At 35.0% G+C, this 15,434-nt stretch overlaps 2 protein-coding genes across 14 annotated transcripts in view; one reads left to right on the top strand and one right to left on the bottom strand.

The window, feature by feature from the left end:
• LRBA (LPS responsive beige-like anchor protein) overlaps positions 1–15,434 on the top strand; it is a 728,875-nt gene that overhangs the window by 625,978 nt on the left and 87,463 nt on the right. The window lies entirely within an intron of this gene.
• DCLK2 (doublecortin like kinase 2) overlaps positions 10,932–15,434 on the bottom strand; it is a 246,421-nt gene continuing 241,918 nt past the window's right edge. The window contains exon 17 of the mRNA XM_025439513.3: positions 10,932–11,152. Within this exon, the coding sequence (XP_025295298.1) occupies positions 11,102–11,152 (51 nt within the window). The 3' untranslated portion in view covers positions 10,932–11,101. The remainder of the gene's footprint in view (positions 11,153–15,434) is intronic.

Genomic DNA, 15,434 nt, shown 5'->3' with positions numbered 1-15,434 from the left:
GTCAGGCTCCCTGCATGGAGCCTGCTTCTCCCTCTGCCTGTGTCTCTGCCTCTCTCTCTCTTTCTATCATGAATAAATAAATAAAATCTTAAAAAAAAAAGAGACCAAAAAAACAGACTCAATTATATAGAATAAACTGATGGTTACCAGAGGGGAGGTGGTGGGGGAATGGGTATGGGTGAAATGGGTGAAGGGGACTAAGAATACACTTATCATGGTGAGCAGTGAGTAATGTATAGAATTATTGAATCACTATGTTATACACCTGAAACGAATTACAACACTGTACATTAATTATACCAGAATTAAAAAATAGTAAGGGGATGCAGTTTGGTTGAATAAAATAAAATAAAGATCAAGTATTGACTATAGGATTATACAATGTATATAGGCTGTTAACTTGATGGTGGAGTTTTGATATTGTGGTGAGCAGTGAGTAGTATATAGAATTGGCATTCTATGCAGTTGGTGGGGATGTAGAATGGCTGAAGTAGCAGAGCAGAAAAGAGTGTTGTTTGGCATGAACAGAATTGAATAGTGGCTATTGTTGGCAATAACTAGCTCAGGAGATGAGTCTTATTTCCTTTCTGATGTTGAATGTGCCAAAACTTTTCTAAACTCTAGAATTTTGGGGATCCCTGGGTGGCTCAGTGATTGAGCATCGGCCTTTGGCCCGGGGCGTGATCCTGGGGTCCCAGGATTGAGTCCCACATCGGGCTCCCTGCGTGGAGCCTGCTTCTCCCTCTGTCTGTGTCACTGCCTCTCTCTGTGTGTCTCTCATGAATAAATAAAATCTTTAAGAAAAATAAACTCTAGAATTTTGTACTTGTTCAATCCATCTAGAGTACTCTTTCCTCAACTACTTCTTTGACTACCTGATTTTTATCCTTTAAGTCTCAAGTCATATGTCACCTTTCTAGAGGAACCTTTCCTACTCATTCTGTTCAGAATTTTCAATTATTGTATATCTCATCACTTTGTACTACTCATCATTATCTTGTTGAATAATTTGTGTCTTAATGTTAGTCTTCTCAGAAAAATGAGAACAGGTACTTTGTCAGTGTTTTTCACTGCTACCTCCCCAGTTTTAGCACAATCCTTGACATGTATGGTAAATCCTAAATGAATATGTAGTGATAGAATAAATGAATGAACTTAGGTCAGGGAGTTTTGTGGCTAAGGAGGTTAAGTGGTAAACTAAAAGAGGACGGTTATTTCTTAAATACCTACCTGTGCCAGCCATTGTTATAGGCATTCTTTTATTCTTCCTCTGTAGATATTACCTCTATTTTAAGAAAATTGAGGATGACTAAAAATAAATAACTTACCTATTTGTCACAGTTGGCCTGGAAGGAGCCTTTTGATTCTTAAACAGATTCTAAGTCAGATTCTAAACAATTCTAAGTCTGATGGTAGACTACGTTTCCAGTTCTACTGAGGAAGAAGCTGTTCTCTTTCAAATTGGAAGTCTTCTGAGGCAGTTTTAGGTGCCCGTGAAGTACAGAAAAGGAAAATACCTCCAGGGAAGAGATAGAAGCCGTATTTCCTGAGGCATTAGGGCCATCTGCAGAGCTTTGGGTTCTTGTTAGTTTGGATTCTATACTGAATTCTATATGTAATCACCTTCTTTTAGTGGGGAAAAAAGATCAAAATTGAACTAATTTATTTAAAAGCTATTTTTATGAGTCTAAAACAGAGATCAGTAAACTATGGCTCATGGGCCACATCCAGCCAGCTGCCTGTTTTTGTAAATAAACTTTGATTGGAACACAGCCACCATGTTTACTTGTTTATATTGTCTATGGCTGCCTTTGAGCTACAATAACAGGTAAGTGATTGTGATAATGATCATATGGTGAAGCCCAAACTATTTTCTCTCTGGCCTTTTATAGAAACATTTTGCCAAGGCCAATCTAAAGCATAGTTAGCACCAAAACATAAACAAAAATAAAACCAATTCTTCCAAAAATCTACAAAAATCACAAGATTACAGTGCTTGAATTTCTAGCTGACCTTGAACTTTTAGCCAAAGATGGGACAACCCTTAATTTCCTTTCCTGATCTCAATCTCTGCTTTTTAAATTTCATAACTGCTTATTCAGTTGAGATAATTGTTTTTTTTAGGGAGTGAACAAACAACTTTGATTTTGATACATTTTTTATAGTAGCCATCAAATTGAGAGAATTTACCACTCATTTCATGAATCATGTCTGTTCTTTATTTTGAAACCCATCTCAAAACTCTCAAAACCGTCTTTTCAAGGGAGACTTTTCTGAGTAATTTAGAACCACCATGTGAGAGCAGCATTTCTAGTTTTATACACAAATATATTTACTTCAAATAATACTTAATTTATAAATATACATGGAATATTTTGCTTAATTTTATGATCAGCTAAATCAGAATTCATGTATTTACTTCTTTGGTAAAAATGACATGATGATAATGATGTTATCTTTCTTTAGCAGGCTCTTTGATAGCTCCAGGTCACCAGTATAATATTAATAGGATCCTCAGTCTAAGAGAATCTGGAGTACTCTTGTTACTTTGCTCCACTATCCCTGAAATGCAGTAAGCCCCTCTACAGTTTGCTTAGGGATGATTATCTGGCTTCTGTGTGAACACTTTAGTTGATAGGTGGAAATGTGTGTGAATATATTAAACAGAGGAAAGAATGAAGGAAGAGGAGGTTAAGGGCATTCTCTCATGAGACTCAGGCAAAGAACTAGCTGTATATAAGTGAATAAAGCATAGTTAGCACCAAAACATAAACAAAAATAAAACCAATTCTTCCAAAAAGCTGCTGCTTCCACTTTCCTGCTGCTTATACCTAGGAGACCTTCTGTAGATATCTGTTAAATTTTTATTTTAATTGAATTTCAGTAAAGGAAAGAATGTGTACAGACACATACAAGAGAAAGAACAAGCTATTTTGGCTAATGGTGATCCAGTCTGACCAATGCAGAAAAGAGAGTAGTTAAAACTTAACACTCTAAAGGGAGTTTGAGGTCAGATATTCAGAAGGACTTGAATACCATGATAAAGAGTTGGATTTACTCTATGAGCAGAGGCACATTTAAGAATTTTGTGGAGAAGAGTGCTATGTCTGGAGTGCCAATTTAGGAAGGTTACTCTAGTAATATATAGGATTGAATGGAGGATAATTTTGACAGTTTTGAAATCAATTTAGAAGGCTTCTTCAAATGTCCAGATAATATGAGCCTGAAGCAGAATGGTGACAGTGGGAATGTGTGGCACAAAAGACAAATATATAGGTAGTTTTGTAGGATTTTGTATCTGAATAGAAGTTAAATGGTATTCTAAGGTTTTGACTTTAGGTGACTGGAAGTTGGTGGTAAATTTAAACAGGAATGGGAAGTCAAGAAGAGGAAAGGTTTTGGAAATAAACAGTGATGTTCATCCTTGGACAGGTTGAATTGTAGATGTTGGTGTAACACCCAGGTGGAGAAAAACAGAGAATTTAAGTTCTAGATGTAGAGCAGAAGTCGTAAACTGGTAATAGCCCATGGGCAATATAAACCTGCATAAATGATTTTTGACATGGTATTTTTCACCTAAAATGATTTTTTTTATTCTCACTTTTTGGTTATTAGGTTGACTATTATTTTCTCTTCTAGAATTTAGAAAATACTATATTAGTTTCTCATCTTTGTCATTACTGTTGAAAAATCTATTAGCTGTTCCTTTTCAGGTTGCTTTTAACATTTTTACAACTGTCTAATATTTTGCAGTTTTATTATAATATGTCTAAGTGTGGGTTTATTTTTATATTCTGCTTGGGACTTATATTGTATTCTGAGTAAAAATTTGTGTCTTAAGTACATTCTCAGAAGTTCTCGGGAATTATTTTGATAGTGTCTCCTCCCCATTCTTGATAGAATTCCTTTTAGTTGTATGTTGAACCTTTTCCTTCTATCTTCCATGACTAAGCCTCTCTTTTGTATTTTCCATTTTATTATTTCCCTGTGTTCTATTTTTGTAATTTCCTCATATATTTTAGATCACCAGTTGCCATTTCAGCTATTTCAAATCCCCTAGTTAAGCAATCCAATATAAATCTAGTGACTTTTTTCCTAGAATTTTTTGGTGGTTTTTTGAATCAACTTGAAAAATTATTTTCTTAAATTCTCATTCCTTGTATGCTTTTAATAGCTTAAAACAGTTATCTTAACAGCCCTATTCAATATTATTGTGTTCCATTTGTACTATTTAATAACTCTTACTCGACAGTCCATATCCTCATATATTTGGTAATTTTGGATTGTGTATTTTTCTTTAGGAGAGCTCCTACCCATTAGAATCTTTGATTGATAGTGTGACGCTCCAGAGTGTTTTGCCTTTCCCTCTTCTAAAGCCTAGAACAAATTTGTATGTAAATTTCAAACCTCTTGGTTATATTTTTAAATCCCGTGTATATTTAAGGGACAGACCTGTAGATATAAATTCATAGGGAAAGCTTTCCTAGTCTAAGCCCAAATGAAGATGGATACGTTTGCCCTTATAACCTTATGTTGGTGCATAGATGTTTCTTCTGGTCCCTCTTTTCCTTGATGCATGGCTCTTTGTGGGTTCCAGTTTTATGTGTAATAATACCTCACTTCCAATCCCTCCACCCTCACCACCAGAAGAGAGGAGCCAAGGCATCCTCTACTTTTTCTACATGGGCATTAAAACCAAAATCCTCCATGACTGAGACTGGAAAAAAACACCCAGAGGTTATCTTTACCTGTTTATAACTTGCTAATACAATTTTTTCATTTTATTGTTGTTAATTGTTTGTGACTCCTGGGGATTTCTTTTGCTGTTTCCCTTCTAAATCAGTTTTCATTTAAAAGCTTACTTCCACCTCCCCCACCCCCCAACCCCCCACCCCCGAAATTGGTAGACACAACAACTAAATACAATGTGAGATTCTCTATTTGGTGCTAGAACAGAAAAGAGGCATTGAGGGGAAAATGGTAAAAATCACCTAGTTAAGTGTTGTTAACAACATAGATTTTCTGGTTTTGATATTATATAGTTATGTAAGTTGTTAAAATTTGTAAAAGTTGTATGAGGGGTATGCATCAAGTATACTAAATTTTTGCAATTTTTCTGTAAGTCAGGTTATTTCAAAATAAAGTTTTAAGAAGGCATATTTGTTTTGTTTAGCATTTCTGAGTGTTCTTTAATGAGAGGGCTTTCAAATTTGTTCCTGAAATAAACAACCTGATATTGTAATAAAAGGAGTTGGGTTCCCATCATTTTAAAAATAGAACAGAGAATAGAGATACCTTTTAACAAATTCAAAGTATGGTATCACATAAGGATTTGGTACCTTTGACCCACTCTGAAGCATACTTTTAATGTACAGTTTCTCTAAAAATACTCTATTCTTTCTTATTTTTAACACTATCCATTCTTAAATTTAGATTTCTAGCCTTTCTTTAAAAGTAGAATATCTGACTGCCTTAGAACTAGAGCAAAGTCATGGCCACACCTGTAGATAGGCATATCTCTCTAGTTTTCTTCAATCTGTATCTCTACTGTTCAATATCCAGTATGCCTTATTAACTTATGTTTTACCTACCTAGATTTTATAGATATTTAAGTATGCAAACTTTGGTTTAGCAATTAGAAGAGAGATCAGTATTAGAGATAGAGAATTGGTGTGCATCTATATTGAATTATAGTTCAGTACAGGTAGAGGGAATTCATGACTTTACCTTGTATAATATTTGGCATAGAGGCAAGAAATCCAGGGACAAAGCTCAAGGAAATAACTCTTCTGAGAGCAAGAAAAGTGAGCAGAACCCACAAAATATACATATATATATATACACACACACACACACACACACACACACGGCAGCTGGAGAGGTAAGAATGGATGGTAGTGTTAAAAATAAGAAAGAAAAGAAAAAAAAATAAGAAAGAAGAGAGTATTTTGAGAGGAATTGGACATTAAAAGTATGCTTCAGAGTGGGTCAAAGGTACCAAATCCTTAAGTGATACCATACTTTTGATTTGCTAAAAGGTATACTTATTATCCTTCCTCCCTCTCTTCTTCCTCCAAGTCATTATCCCCATGCCCTTCTCTTTATGCCCTGGAGGGCTGATCACTAAGGATTGGAAATGGCAGGTTATAGGAGAGTAGGAAAAGGTAACATTACCAATCACCACCACTTCTGGACTGTAGACTTGCTATAGCTACACCCAGGCAGTTTTCCTTCTATAACTTCACCACTCAATAATCTCTAGTAAATTCCTCTGCCTGCCCCTTCAGGTCTGTGGGTTGTAATGGCTTCTCATTTTTATAAGTCTGCTGGTTCCTCAGAATGGCTTGTTGATTTCCTTGACCCTATATGTGAGCTGAACTTTCATTAGAATTCCATCTAATTACTCAGCCATTAGAAACAACAAATACCCACCATTTGCTTCGAGGTAGATGCAACTGGAGGGTATTATGCTGAGTGAAATAAGTCAGTCAGAGAAGGACAAACATTATATGGTCTCATTCATCTGGGGAATGTAAAAAAGAGTGAAAGGGAATAAAGGGGAAAGGAGAGAAAATGAGTGGGAAGTATCAGAGAGGGAGACAGAACATGAGAGACTCCTAACTCTGGGAAACGAACAAGGGGTGGTGGAAAGGGAGGTGGGCGGGGGGTTGGGGTGACTGGGTGATGGGCACTGAGGGGGCCGGCCACTTGATGGGATGAGCACTGGGTGTTATGCTATATGTTGGCAAATTGAACTCCAATAAAAAGAGTTAAAAAAAAAAAAAAAGAATTCCATCTAATTGTGCCTTCTGTTTTCTGCTAGGACCCTGACCAATATCCTGGGTGTATTAGTTATGGTACAAACTAAGTTGTTCTCAGTTATGTTTAAGCTGCTGTATCCTAGAGTCTTAATATTTCTCTTTCGTGTACATGGGACTTACATACTTTCAGTTTGTTACTGGTAGTAATATTTAGGCTTTCTTCGTGGTTTTCTCATATTTGGAGAAAAGGAGTCTAAAGCTAGAGAGTAAATTTGCCAGTTATCCATCTCTGGGCTAGTTTCCATTGCTTCCTAGTCACTAGAAAGACAGAAAGGAAAAGAAGTGGAACATATTACCAGTGTTTGCATCTTATTTACCATAATTTGGTGACACAACCTCATCACATTAGGAAGGAGACTGTTGAATGTATCTCTGACTTAGATTTTTATTATTAAAGAAAGTAAGAGTGGATACTGAGTGACAAATAGTCTCTACCACAATAGTTCACTCTCATAGAGGGAAAATTTTTTTTCATTTCAGAGCTAAAGGGGAGAATATTGGCAGCATTCAATAGAAAATTTCAATAGACTGTGGTAAAATCTAGATTTCAAGGAGTTGAGTGAAGAGATTGTGGAGTGTGTGAATATGGCTTCTTTTGAAGAGTATGATATATAATGAAAGATGTGATTCTGAGATACAAGGGAGTTAAAGGGAAGATTCTTTCTAGGTAGCAAAATCTGAGTAGTTTCAGAGAAGATATAACTTAGGGAGAAATTGAAAAACCAGGCAGAAAAAAAAAAAAAAAAAAAAGAAAAACCAGGCAGATAGCCCTTTTTTAGGAAATATGAGGACACTTCTTACCCCAAAGCACAGGGAAAATATAAACATTTTGCAATGGAGAAGAAAATTAAAAAGTTATATCCTCTTTTTGAAGCCGAAGGCCAAATAATCTATGGAGAAAGAAAGTGAGGCAGGTATATAATTTAGAGTATATACCGAAGGGAGTATGACATTAGTGAACTAGAAACACAAAAATAATCAGAGTAGAATTTGAGGCTCTGCTGAAGATAGAGAGCTTGAGTTACAGTAAAATTATTGGTATGTGTTTTGATTTTTCTGTAATGAAGCATGACAGCCTATATATAGAAGCTAGAAAAATGGATTGTTGCATTTCTCAAAATTGTATTAACAACATAGGTATAAGAAGAGTCAAGTTGGGGAAGAGTCTAGGTTGCTTATAAAAAAAAATTCTAGTTGAAAATAAACACCATGGGGTCTGGTATGGGTTAAAACAGGTCAGGGAGGTCTAAGGAAAATGTAAACTAGACGATGTATTAGTTATCTATTGCTGTGTAACAAGTTACTCCAAAATTTAACAGCTAAAACAGTAGGCCTTTATTATCTTGCATTGTCCTTTTGGATCAGGAATTTGGGAGTGGCTTAGCTAGGTGGTTCTGACTCTCTGTCTCTCATTAGATTGTAGTCAAGATGTTTGTTGGAGCTACAGTAATCCAAGGTATGACTAGGACTAGAAGATGAGTTTCTAAGATGACTTGATCACATTGTTGGTGAGTTGGCAGGAGACCTCAGTTCCCTACCACAAGGACCTCTCCATAGAGCTGCTTGAATAACTTTACCATATGGCAGCTGACTTTCCCCAAAGCAACCAATTGAAAATAGAGGGTGGGAGCCACAGTTTCTTTTATGATGTAGTCTCAAAAGTCCCAGTGTGTTATTTCAGCTGTATCCAATTGGTTATATAGGTTAACTGACTAGCTGAGCATAAATCCCAAGAGGTGAGAATCATTAGGGGCCACTTTGGATGCCCACCACCAAGGAAGGAAAACTTGAAAGGGAACCAACCATCTAATAAGAATTTACTCTGTACCAGGTATATAATTTATTTCTTGCAATAATTTTATGAGGAATGTATTAGTTTTTTATTTTAGAGATGAGCAGATTGAAGCTTTGAGAACTTAACTGTTGCCCACCATTTTATAATCATTTTAGTCAGGCTTGGAATCCAGGTCTGTTAGCCTGTTCCCATAATATTTCATCATATGGGAAGCAAATATGCTTATAGTGGTTTAGTACATCTATTTTGAAGACATAAGGTTGTTGGAAATTTAATTGATATCATTTAAGCAAATTATCACTGTACTCAAATAGTAAGCCAATACTTATTAGCTGTTTTTATTATGTACTTTGTAATTTAAAAATAAAAGAAATTTCAAGAAGTGAGGATAAAAGACATGTTTGAAAGAAAAATTAACCAGCAGAAAAGAAGTTATATTATTCAAGGACATTTAGATTTGAGCTGCTTGGATTATTAAGTCAAAAGTATGTTAACACTTTTTTTTTTTTTAATATATTTTTTTTAATTTTTATTTATTTATGATAGTCACAGAGAGAGAAAGAGAGGCAGAGGCACAGGCAGAGAGAAGCAGGCTCCATGTACCGGGAGCCCGACGTGGGAATCGATCCTGGGTCTCCAGGATCGTGCCCTAGGCCAAAGGCAGGCGCCAAACCGCTGCACCACCCAGGGATCCCAAAAGTACGTTAACACTTAAAGGTGACTGCAGAGAGGAACCATTAGTATGAATTCTGAAGCCATCAAGAATGGTGATGGGAATAGAACTATGAATCCTTTGAGTAGGACAACCATCCTCCTTACACTTCAAAAAGTAGATGGGCAGCCCAGGTGGCTCAGCGGTTTAGCGCCGCCTTCAGCCCAGGGTGTAATCCTGGAGACCTGGGATCAAGTCCCAAGTTGGGCTCCCTGCATGGAGCCTGCTTCTCCCTCTGCCTGTGCCTCTGCCTCTCTTTCTCTCTGTGTCTCTCATGAATAAATAAATAAAATATTTTTTTAAGTAGCAATTAAAGCCCCTACTATATACCAATAACTCTCTTAGGCATGGGAACAAATATGAAAGAGCTGTGAATCATGTCTTTAAGATAGCTCAGTGGAGGAAAAGGCAGACTTATAGACGTTATTTTTTAAAAATTAATCAGGGTTGCCTGGGTGGGTTAGTCAGTTAAGCATCTGACTTTGGCTCAGGTCATGATCCCGGGGTCCTGGGATTGAGAGCCAGGCCTCTGGCGGCCTGCTCAGCTTCTCCCTCTCCCCCTCCTTCTGCTCTCTCTCTCTCTCTCTCAAATAAATAAATAAAATCTTAAATAAAATAAAATAAATGAATTGACTTTGGGGGCACTTGAGTCGCATAGTCAAGTGTCGGACTCTTGGTTTTGGCTCAGGTCATGATCTCAGGGTCAAGAGATCCATGCTCCCTGGGAGTCTGTCCCTCTCCCTCTACTACTTCTCTTCCCCCTCACTCTATCAAATAAATAAATAAATAAATAAATAAATAAATAAATAAATAAATAAATAAATAAATAAATAAAATCTTAAAAAAAAAAAAAAGAAGTGTTTCACTAATGCTCGTAAAGGCATCGTGGGCAATGTTGTGTGGAAAAATACAGACTTCAACATCTTTGACTCAGGAAGTAGTTCAGAAGAATTGGACCTGAAACTTTTTATGGATAATCAGTTTATTTCATTTTTAATAAACATACAATACTTAATAAAATTTATGTTTAAGAAGTCTGACAGCTTTTCAGTTAGTATAAAATTAAAATTCTGCATGATAAAGTACTTTGTTACAATTATTTTGCAGCCATTCTTATTTTTTAGCAATACAGAAAATAAAGGTTCATCTCATAATCATTTGAGTCTTATGTTTATGAAATTAGTATATTTTATGTATGTTCAGTGGATCTCAACTATTTTATGTGTGTTCATTGTATCCCTATAGCTATAACAGCGATTATTAAACATTTTCAACATAGTTCTCTTACCTATAAAAAGATAACATGGGTTAAATTCTAGTTTCTGTTCTTTTAGCTAAATTAGATCAGTGCCACTGATTATCTCATTCTAATCAGAGGATCTGAAAGCTGTATACATCTTTGTCAAATATATCTGATACTATTTTTCAATACATGTTATCTTTGGAGAAGAGAAACAAGACATTTCTTAAGATATTCTTAATATATAGTATTTTAATAGTATCAATTTCTTATTTATACCAGGTAACACTCTCCTTTAGGTCTAAATTTACTAAGTATTCAAACAATTATCCGTCTACTAAGAATATTGAGACTTATAACTAGTATTTAAATGATTGAATGATAACTAGTATTTAAATAATTGAATGATAGGTTCATTCATTAAAAAAAAAAAGTGTCCAGATTGGAACTCTCAGCTTCTGGGTCCTCAAGTCCCTTATCCATACAGTTGGCACTATCAGATATTTCAAACGTGGAAAAAGTTTAATCCAGTTTCAGGCTATGTTCCAGTAGATCCAAATATGGTACACAGAAAGATATCCATCCTGTAAACACGAGTGAGAGGAAGAGAACAATTAGATAATGTCATATTGTTTTTAGATGTGAACATAAGAAGCTCTTTTTAGAAAATGTTTTTTAAATTACTTGACATCAGCATATGCAAGTTAAACAGGATTTGGTTCATAGAAGTTTCTCTCTTTAGAACTGTCTTTCCAAAAAGGATGATAAAGTGAAATATAAACACCACATGAGAAGTGAACTGTTTCTAAACATTTCATTGAATTTTTTTTAAAATAAACTTATCATTGTTACCTTTAGTGTGGGTACAGTATCTCCTCAGGTCATTACATAATGAAAAGTAGATTTTAAATGTTTTATATATTTGATAGAGTCCAAATGCTTTAGTAATGGTCTTAGATATTGTTTACATGAGCTTTTTTGTTACACTGTAAGCCAGTTCTCTGTAGGTGCTTTCCAGAATGTAACATGATGCAATTATTCGATATAAATCAGCTTTCATTTTAAAAAATGATAGTTTAACACCAATAAAAATTAATTTATTAAAAAAATAAAATAAAAAATAAAAATAAAAAATGATAGTTTAATGGACAACTTTGCTTTCCAGGGTTTCGGTGTTGTTTTTTTGTTTTGTTTTGTTTTCATTTTTAGAGAAGTAGCTGAGCTTTTTCATCTATGTATTTGAGTAGTACTACTCATGGGGTCATTTTCTGCAGCTTAGATAATGAACAGTGAGTTTTTCTGAAAGTAAGCAGTGACTTAGGAGTATTGTGATTTCTCCCTTCCACAAGAAGTGAGAATTGACATTTTAGAGAACCATGTAGCACAGAATACTATGAAAATCTGGAACCTGGCAACTTGGAGAATAAGGATTAATTCCTGAATCATTAATGGCTGAATTTGAAGACCCACTCATTCTTTTTGTGTTGCTTTAAATCCTTTCAAGTAGTAGATAGTGGTGGCCCTTAAAAATATATATTGGGGTGCCTGGCTGCCTCAGTCAGTGGAGCCTGTGACTCTCCATCTCAGAGTTGTAGGTTCCAGCCCCATGTTGGGTGGAAAGATTACTAAAAAAAAAAAAAAAAAAAATCTAAAAAAATTATATATATATTTATATGTATACACACACACATATACACTATTTTTGGTGTCCTTTTAATACTGTTGTTTCTAGGGATCTCTGGGTGGCGCAGCGGTTTGGCGCCTGCGTTCGGCCCAGGGCGCGATCCTGGAGATCCGGGATCGAATCCCACATCGGGCCCCCGGTGCATGGAGCCTGCTTCTCCCTCTGCCTGTGTCTCTGCCTATCTCTCTCTGTGACTATCATAAATAAATACAAATTAAAAAATTATTTAAAAAATTGCTGTTGTTTCTAAAATTATAGAAAATAGAGTTTAAGGGTTATATTGATAATCTTAAATCTGCTATGTTCCCTTTGTTGTTATTAAAGTTATTAACAGTATTCATAAAGGGAATATTTTTCATAGAAGAAATGTGAAAAAATTAGCTAAAACATTTGGATAGACATTTACTCCTCTCTTTGTGCTTTTTATTGGAATGCATTGCTAAAAGAGGTTCAGGGTATAAGCAAATTACTTCATTTTAATTCTAGATGCTGAGCTCCTAATAGCTTTTAAATTTATACAGTTTCTGTTTAGCTGTCAAAACATTTAATTATATCATGCCCAAAGGTGTAAAGCTGTCAAATAAATCCAAGTTTAGGCATAAACATTTGCTAAGTTACATGCGCTACTACACCGTAGTTGGTACTGGACAGCTTGTGAACCTGTTTTAGGGGAAGGGGTGTGTCGAGGAACATTAACTCAGCAGGTACAGAACAACATTGGCCCAATGAATTGATGATGACTTGTAAAACAGCAGGTAGTAATGCCCCCAGCCTTTATAATTCCTCTCTTTGTAAAATAAAGCAGGCTAGAAAGTGTGGTGGATTCTTTGGCTCAATTTGCTCTATAAGAAAGCTGTTTTTTGCAGAAGTATGTACTCTCTTTCCCTGACTTAACGCTGTCCTTTGTTTTCTCTTCAAAAACATACGTACCCTGTTCAGGATTTATATCCTTCTCTCTTACCCAAGGATCTCTTGCCATAGGAAGATTAATCCCAGTGGGACTTATAAAGGAAGTATTGACCCTGATCAGCAATTTAGAAGTTTGACATTTTCTATGTAAACATTTTTAAACTTTTTAAAGTATAATTGATAAATTAAAATTGCATATACTTAACATGTACATGGATATTGGAAAATATTTTTAAAGAAGGGAAAATTTTTAAGTTTTATCTTTATCTGGATATTTCATAAATATAAATTGGGGTGCTTGATGACATTATTTGGAGGTAGACTGGTAACATAAATACTAATGCAGACTTCACTAATGCAAAATTCACTAAGAGGTAGGGGAGTAAAGTAAATTAGTTCTACTTTGAAGCTTTTATATTCTTCCCCTTTCAAAATGAATGGGAAGGCCCTTGAGAGGCCCTTGAATGAAAGCTGCTTTTCATTAGTGCTACCAAATACCTACTTGAAAGAGTTGAGTTCTAACTGAACACCCACACAAGAGAAAGGGAAAGCTTCCTTTTTCTACTGGAGGACCATCAGCTAAATAGCTCTTGGCTTCTCTTTTCCAATCAGGTGGTTTCACATCAGAGTTAATTACTCCAGTCATTTATTCTAATCACCCTCCTCTTATGGCTAGCTGCATTCTGTCATGGGGTGGCATCGTTTGAAGCCAGTTAAGTTTGAAAACCACTGCAGGGTACTTGAGGCTCATTAGTGAGGCCTATCCATGCCTGGCTTTGGATTTGCTCCCTGATTAACTCTGCATCTCCCTGCCTTGCTCCCTCCTCCCGCCATCCACCAACCCCCACTCCTCAAGGCAGTTGCTCTAAAGAGGAATGTTTCAGTTAACTCTTGCTTTGCTGTTTATCTTTTCACCTATGTACTTAAGAAAAATTTAAATGCTTATATTGCTAATTATACAGATCCTGGCCTTGGAATTGCATCCGTTGGATTGAATTTAACTGAAAGGGTAGATATTCCATAAAGAAGAATTATATTTGTGAACAACAAAGGAGGAAAATGGTGGCCTCTCAGAATGAATACATCTATGTCCTTGATCCAATTCTCCTAACCTAATAAAGGTCATGATTCCAACTCTGATTTTACGATACTCTAGTGTGTCCTACTGTTTTATCGTAAGAGTTATCTGAAAAGCTTTTTAAAAATCTCAAAGCAAATTTATTTGTTTGACATTGTTGTTTATTGTAGTAGTTTAATTTAAAAGTGTTTGCCAGCTGGCACATTTAAGAGATACTAACATCACCAATGCAGATAATGTTTGTGCTACGCTTTTTTAAAAATAAAAAGATTAAAAAAAATAGAAGAAAAACATGAAATCAGTCTCCTTTAGTAGATAGTTTGAGACAGTGTTATTACATGAAAGTATTTAAAACATTTTCCAAAATTAACAAAAATGTATATTGAATTTGGTGAAATGTTTATTTAAATAGGAAATGAGAAAAATTTTCTTCATTCTTTTTACATGGTCATTTGATTTAAAGAAATTAAATAGTTCATGTGTCAAAACAAAATATGATACATATTAAAATACATGAAATCACATTTTTTTAAGTTGCTAATGTCCGTGGATGTTTAGAAATTAGAATGAGCTTACTGATAATTCTTACCCCAAAATAGTTTAACACATTGCTTCTTTATTAAGAGTCTTTGGACTTAGCAGTTAAAAAATAGGTTCGTATTCTCTGTCTTGCTATAACGGCCGATTGTTTTTAATTTGATTTTTTAAAAAATCTCCTCATGAATATACAGTTAAATTAATGAAAAAGAGGCCTAGAATATAAACTTCTTATTCAGATCTATAAATATTTACTGGTTGTGTACTATGTGCTAAGTTCCATGGATGCAGATACAATCTCTGCCTTCTAGGAAATCGCATTTTAGTGAGGTGTGCAGAAAAATAAACAGTAATAAATTGAAAGTTTTAGTTTTAAAAAGGCATAAGTAAAAGCCAAAACCAGTTGAAAGGACAAAAGAACCAGGTCTACATGGCATATCAGATATGGCATATACTTAGAAATATTTAATAATGATGTTAACAAATAGTATATGTGAAACTCATTGACAATAATTCTTAGTCTGAAATAATTTCATATTTTTAGAATTTTTATACTTTAGCTTTGACATAAACCTATACCATTCTGTTGCAGAAATTTTCAGGAGGATATATAGTGGTTAATAATATGGCTTTAGGAGTCAGATCGGGGTTCCTCTTG

Source organism: Canis lupus, chromosome 15, assembly GCF_003254725.2.
Source record: "Canis lupus dingo isolate Sandy chromosome 15, ASM325472v2, whole genome shotgun sequence".
NCBI lineage: Eukaryota > Metazoa > Chordata > Mammalia > Carnivora > Canidae > Canis > Canis lupus.
Note: the sequence above shows the minus strand (reverse complement) of the source record. Positions and strands in the feature narration are given on the sequence as shown.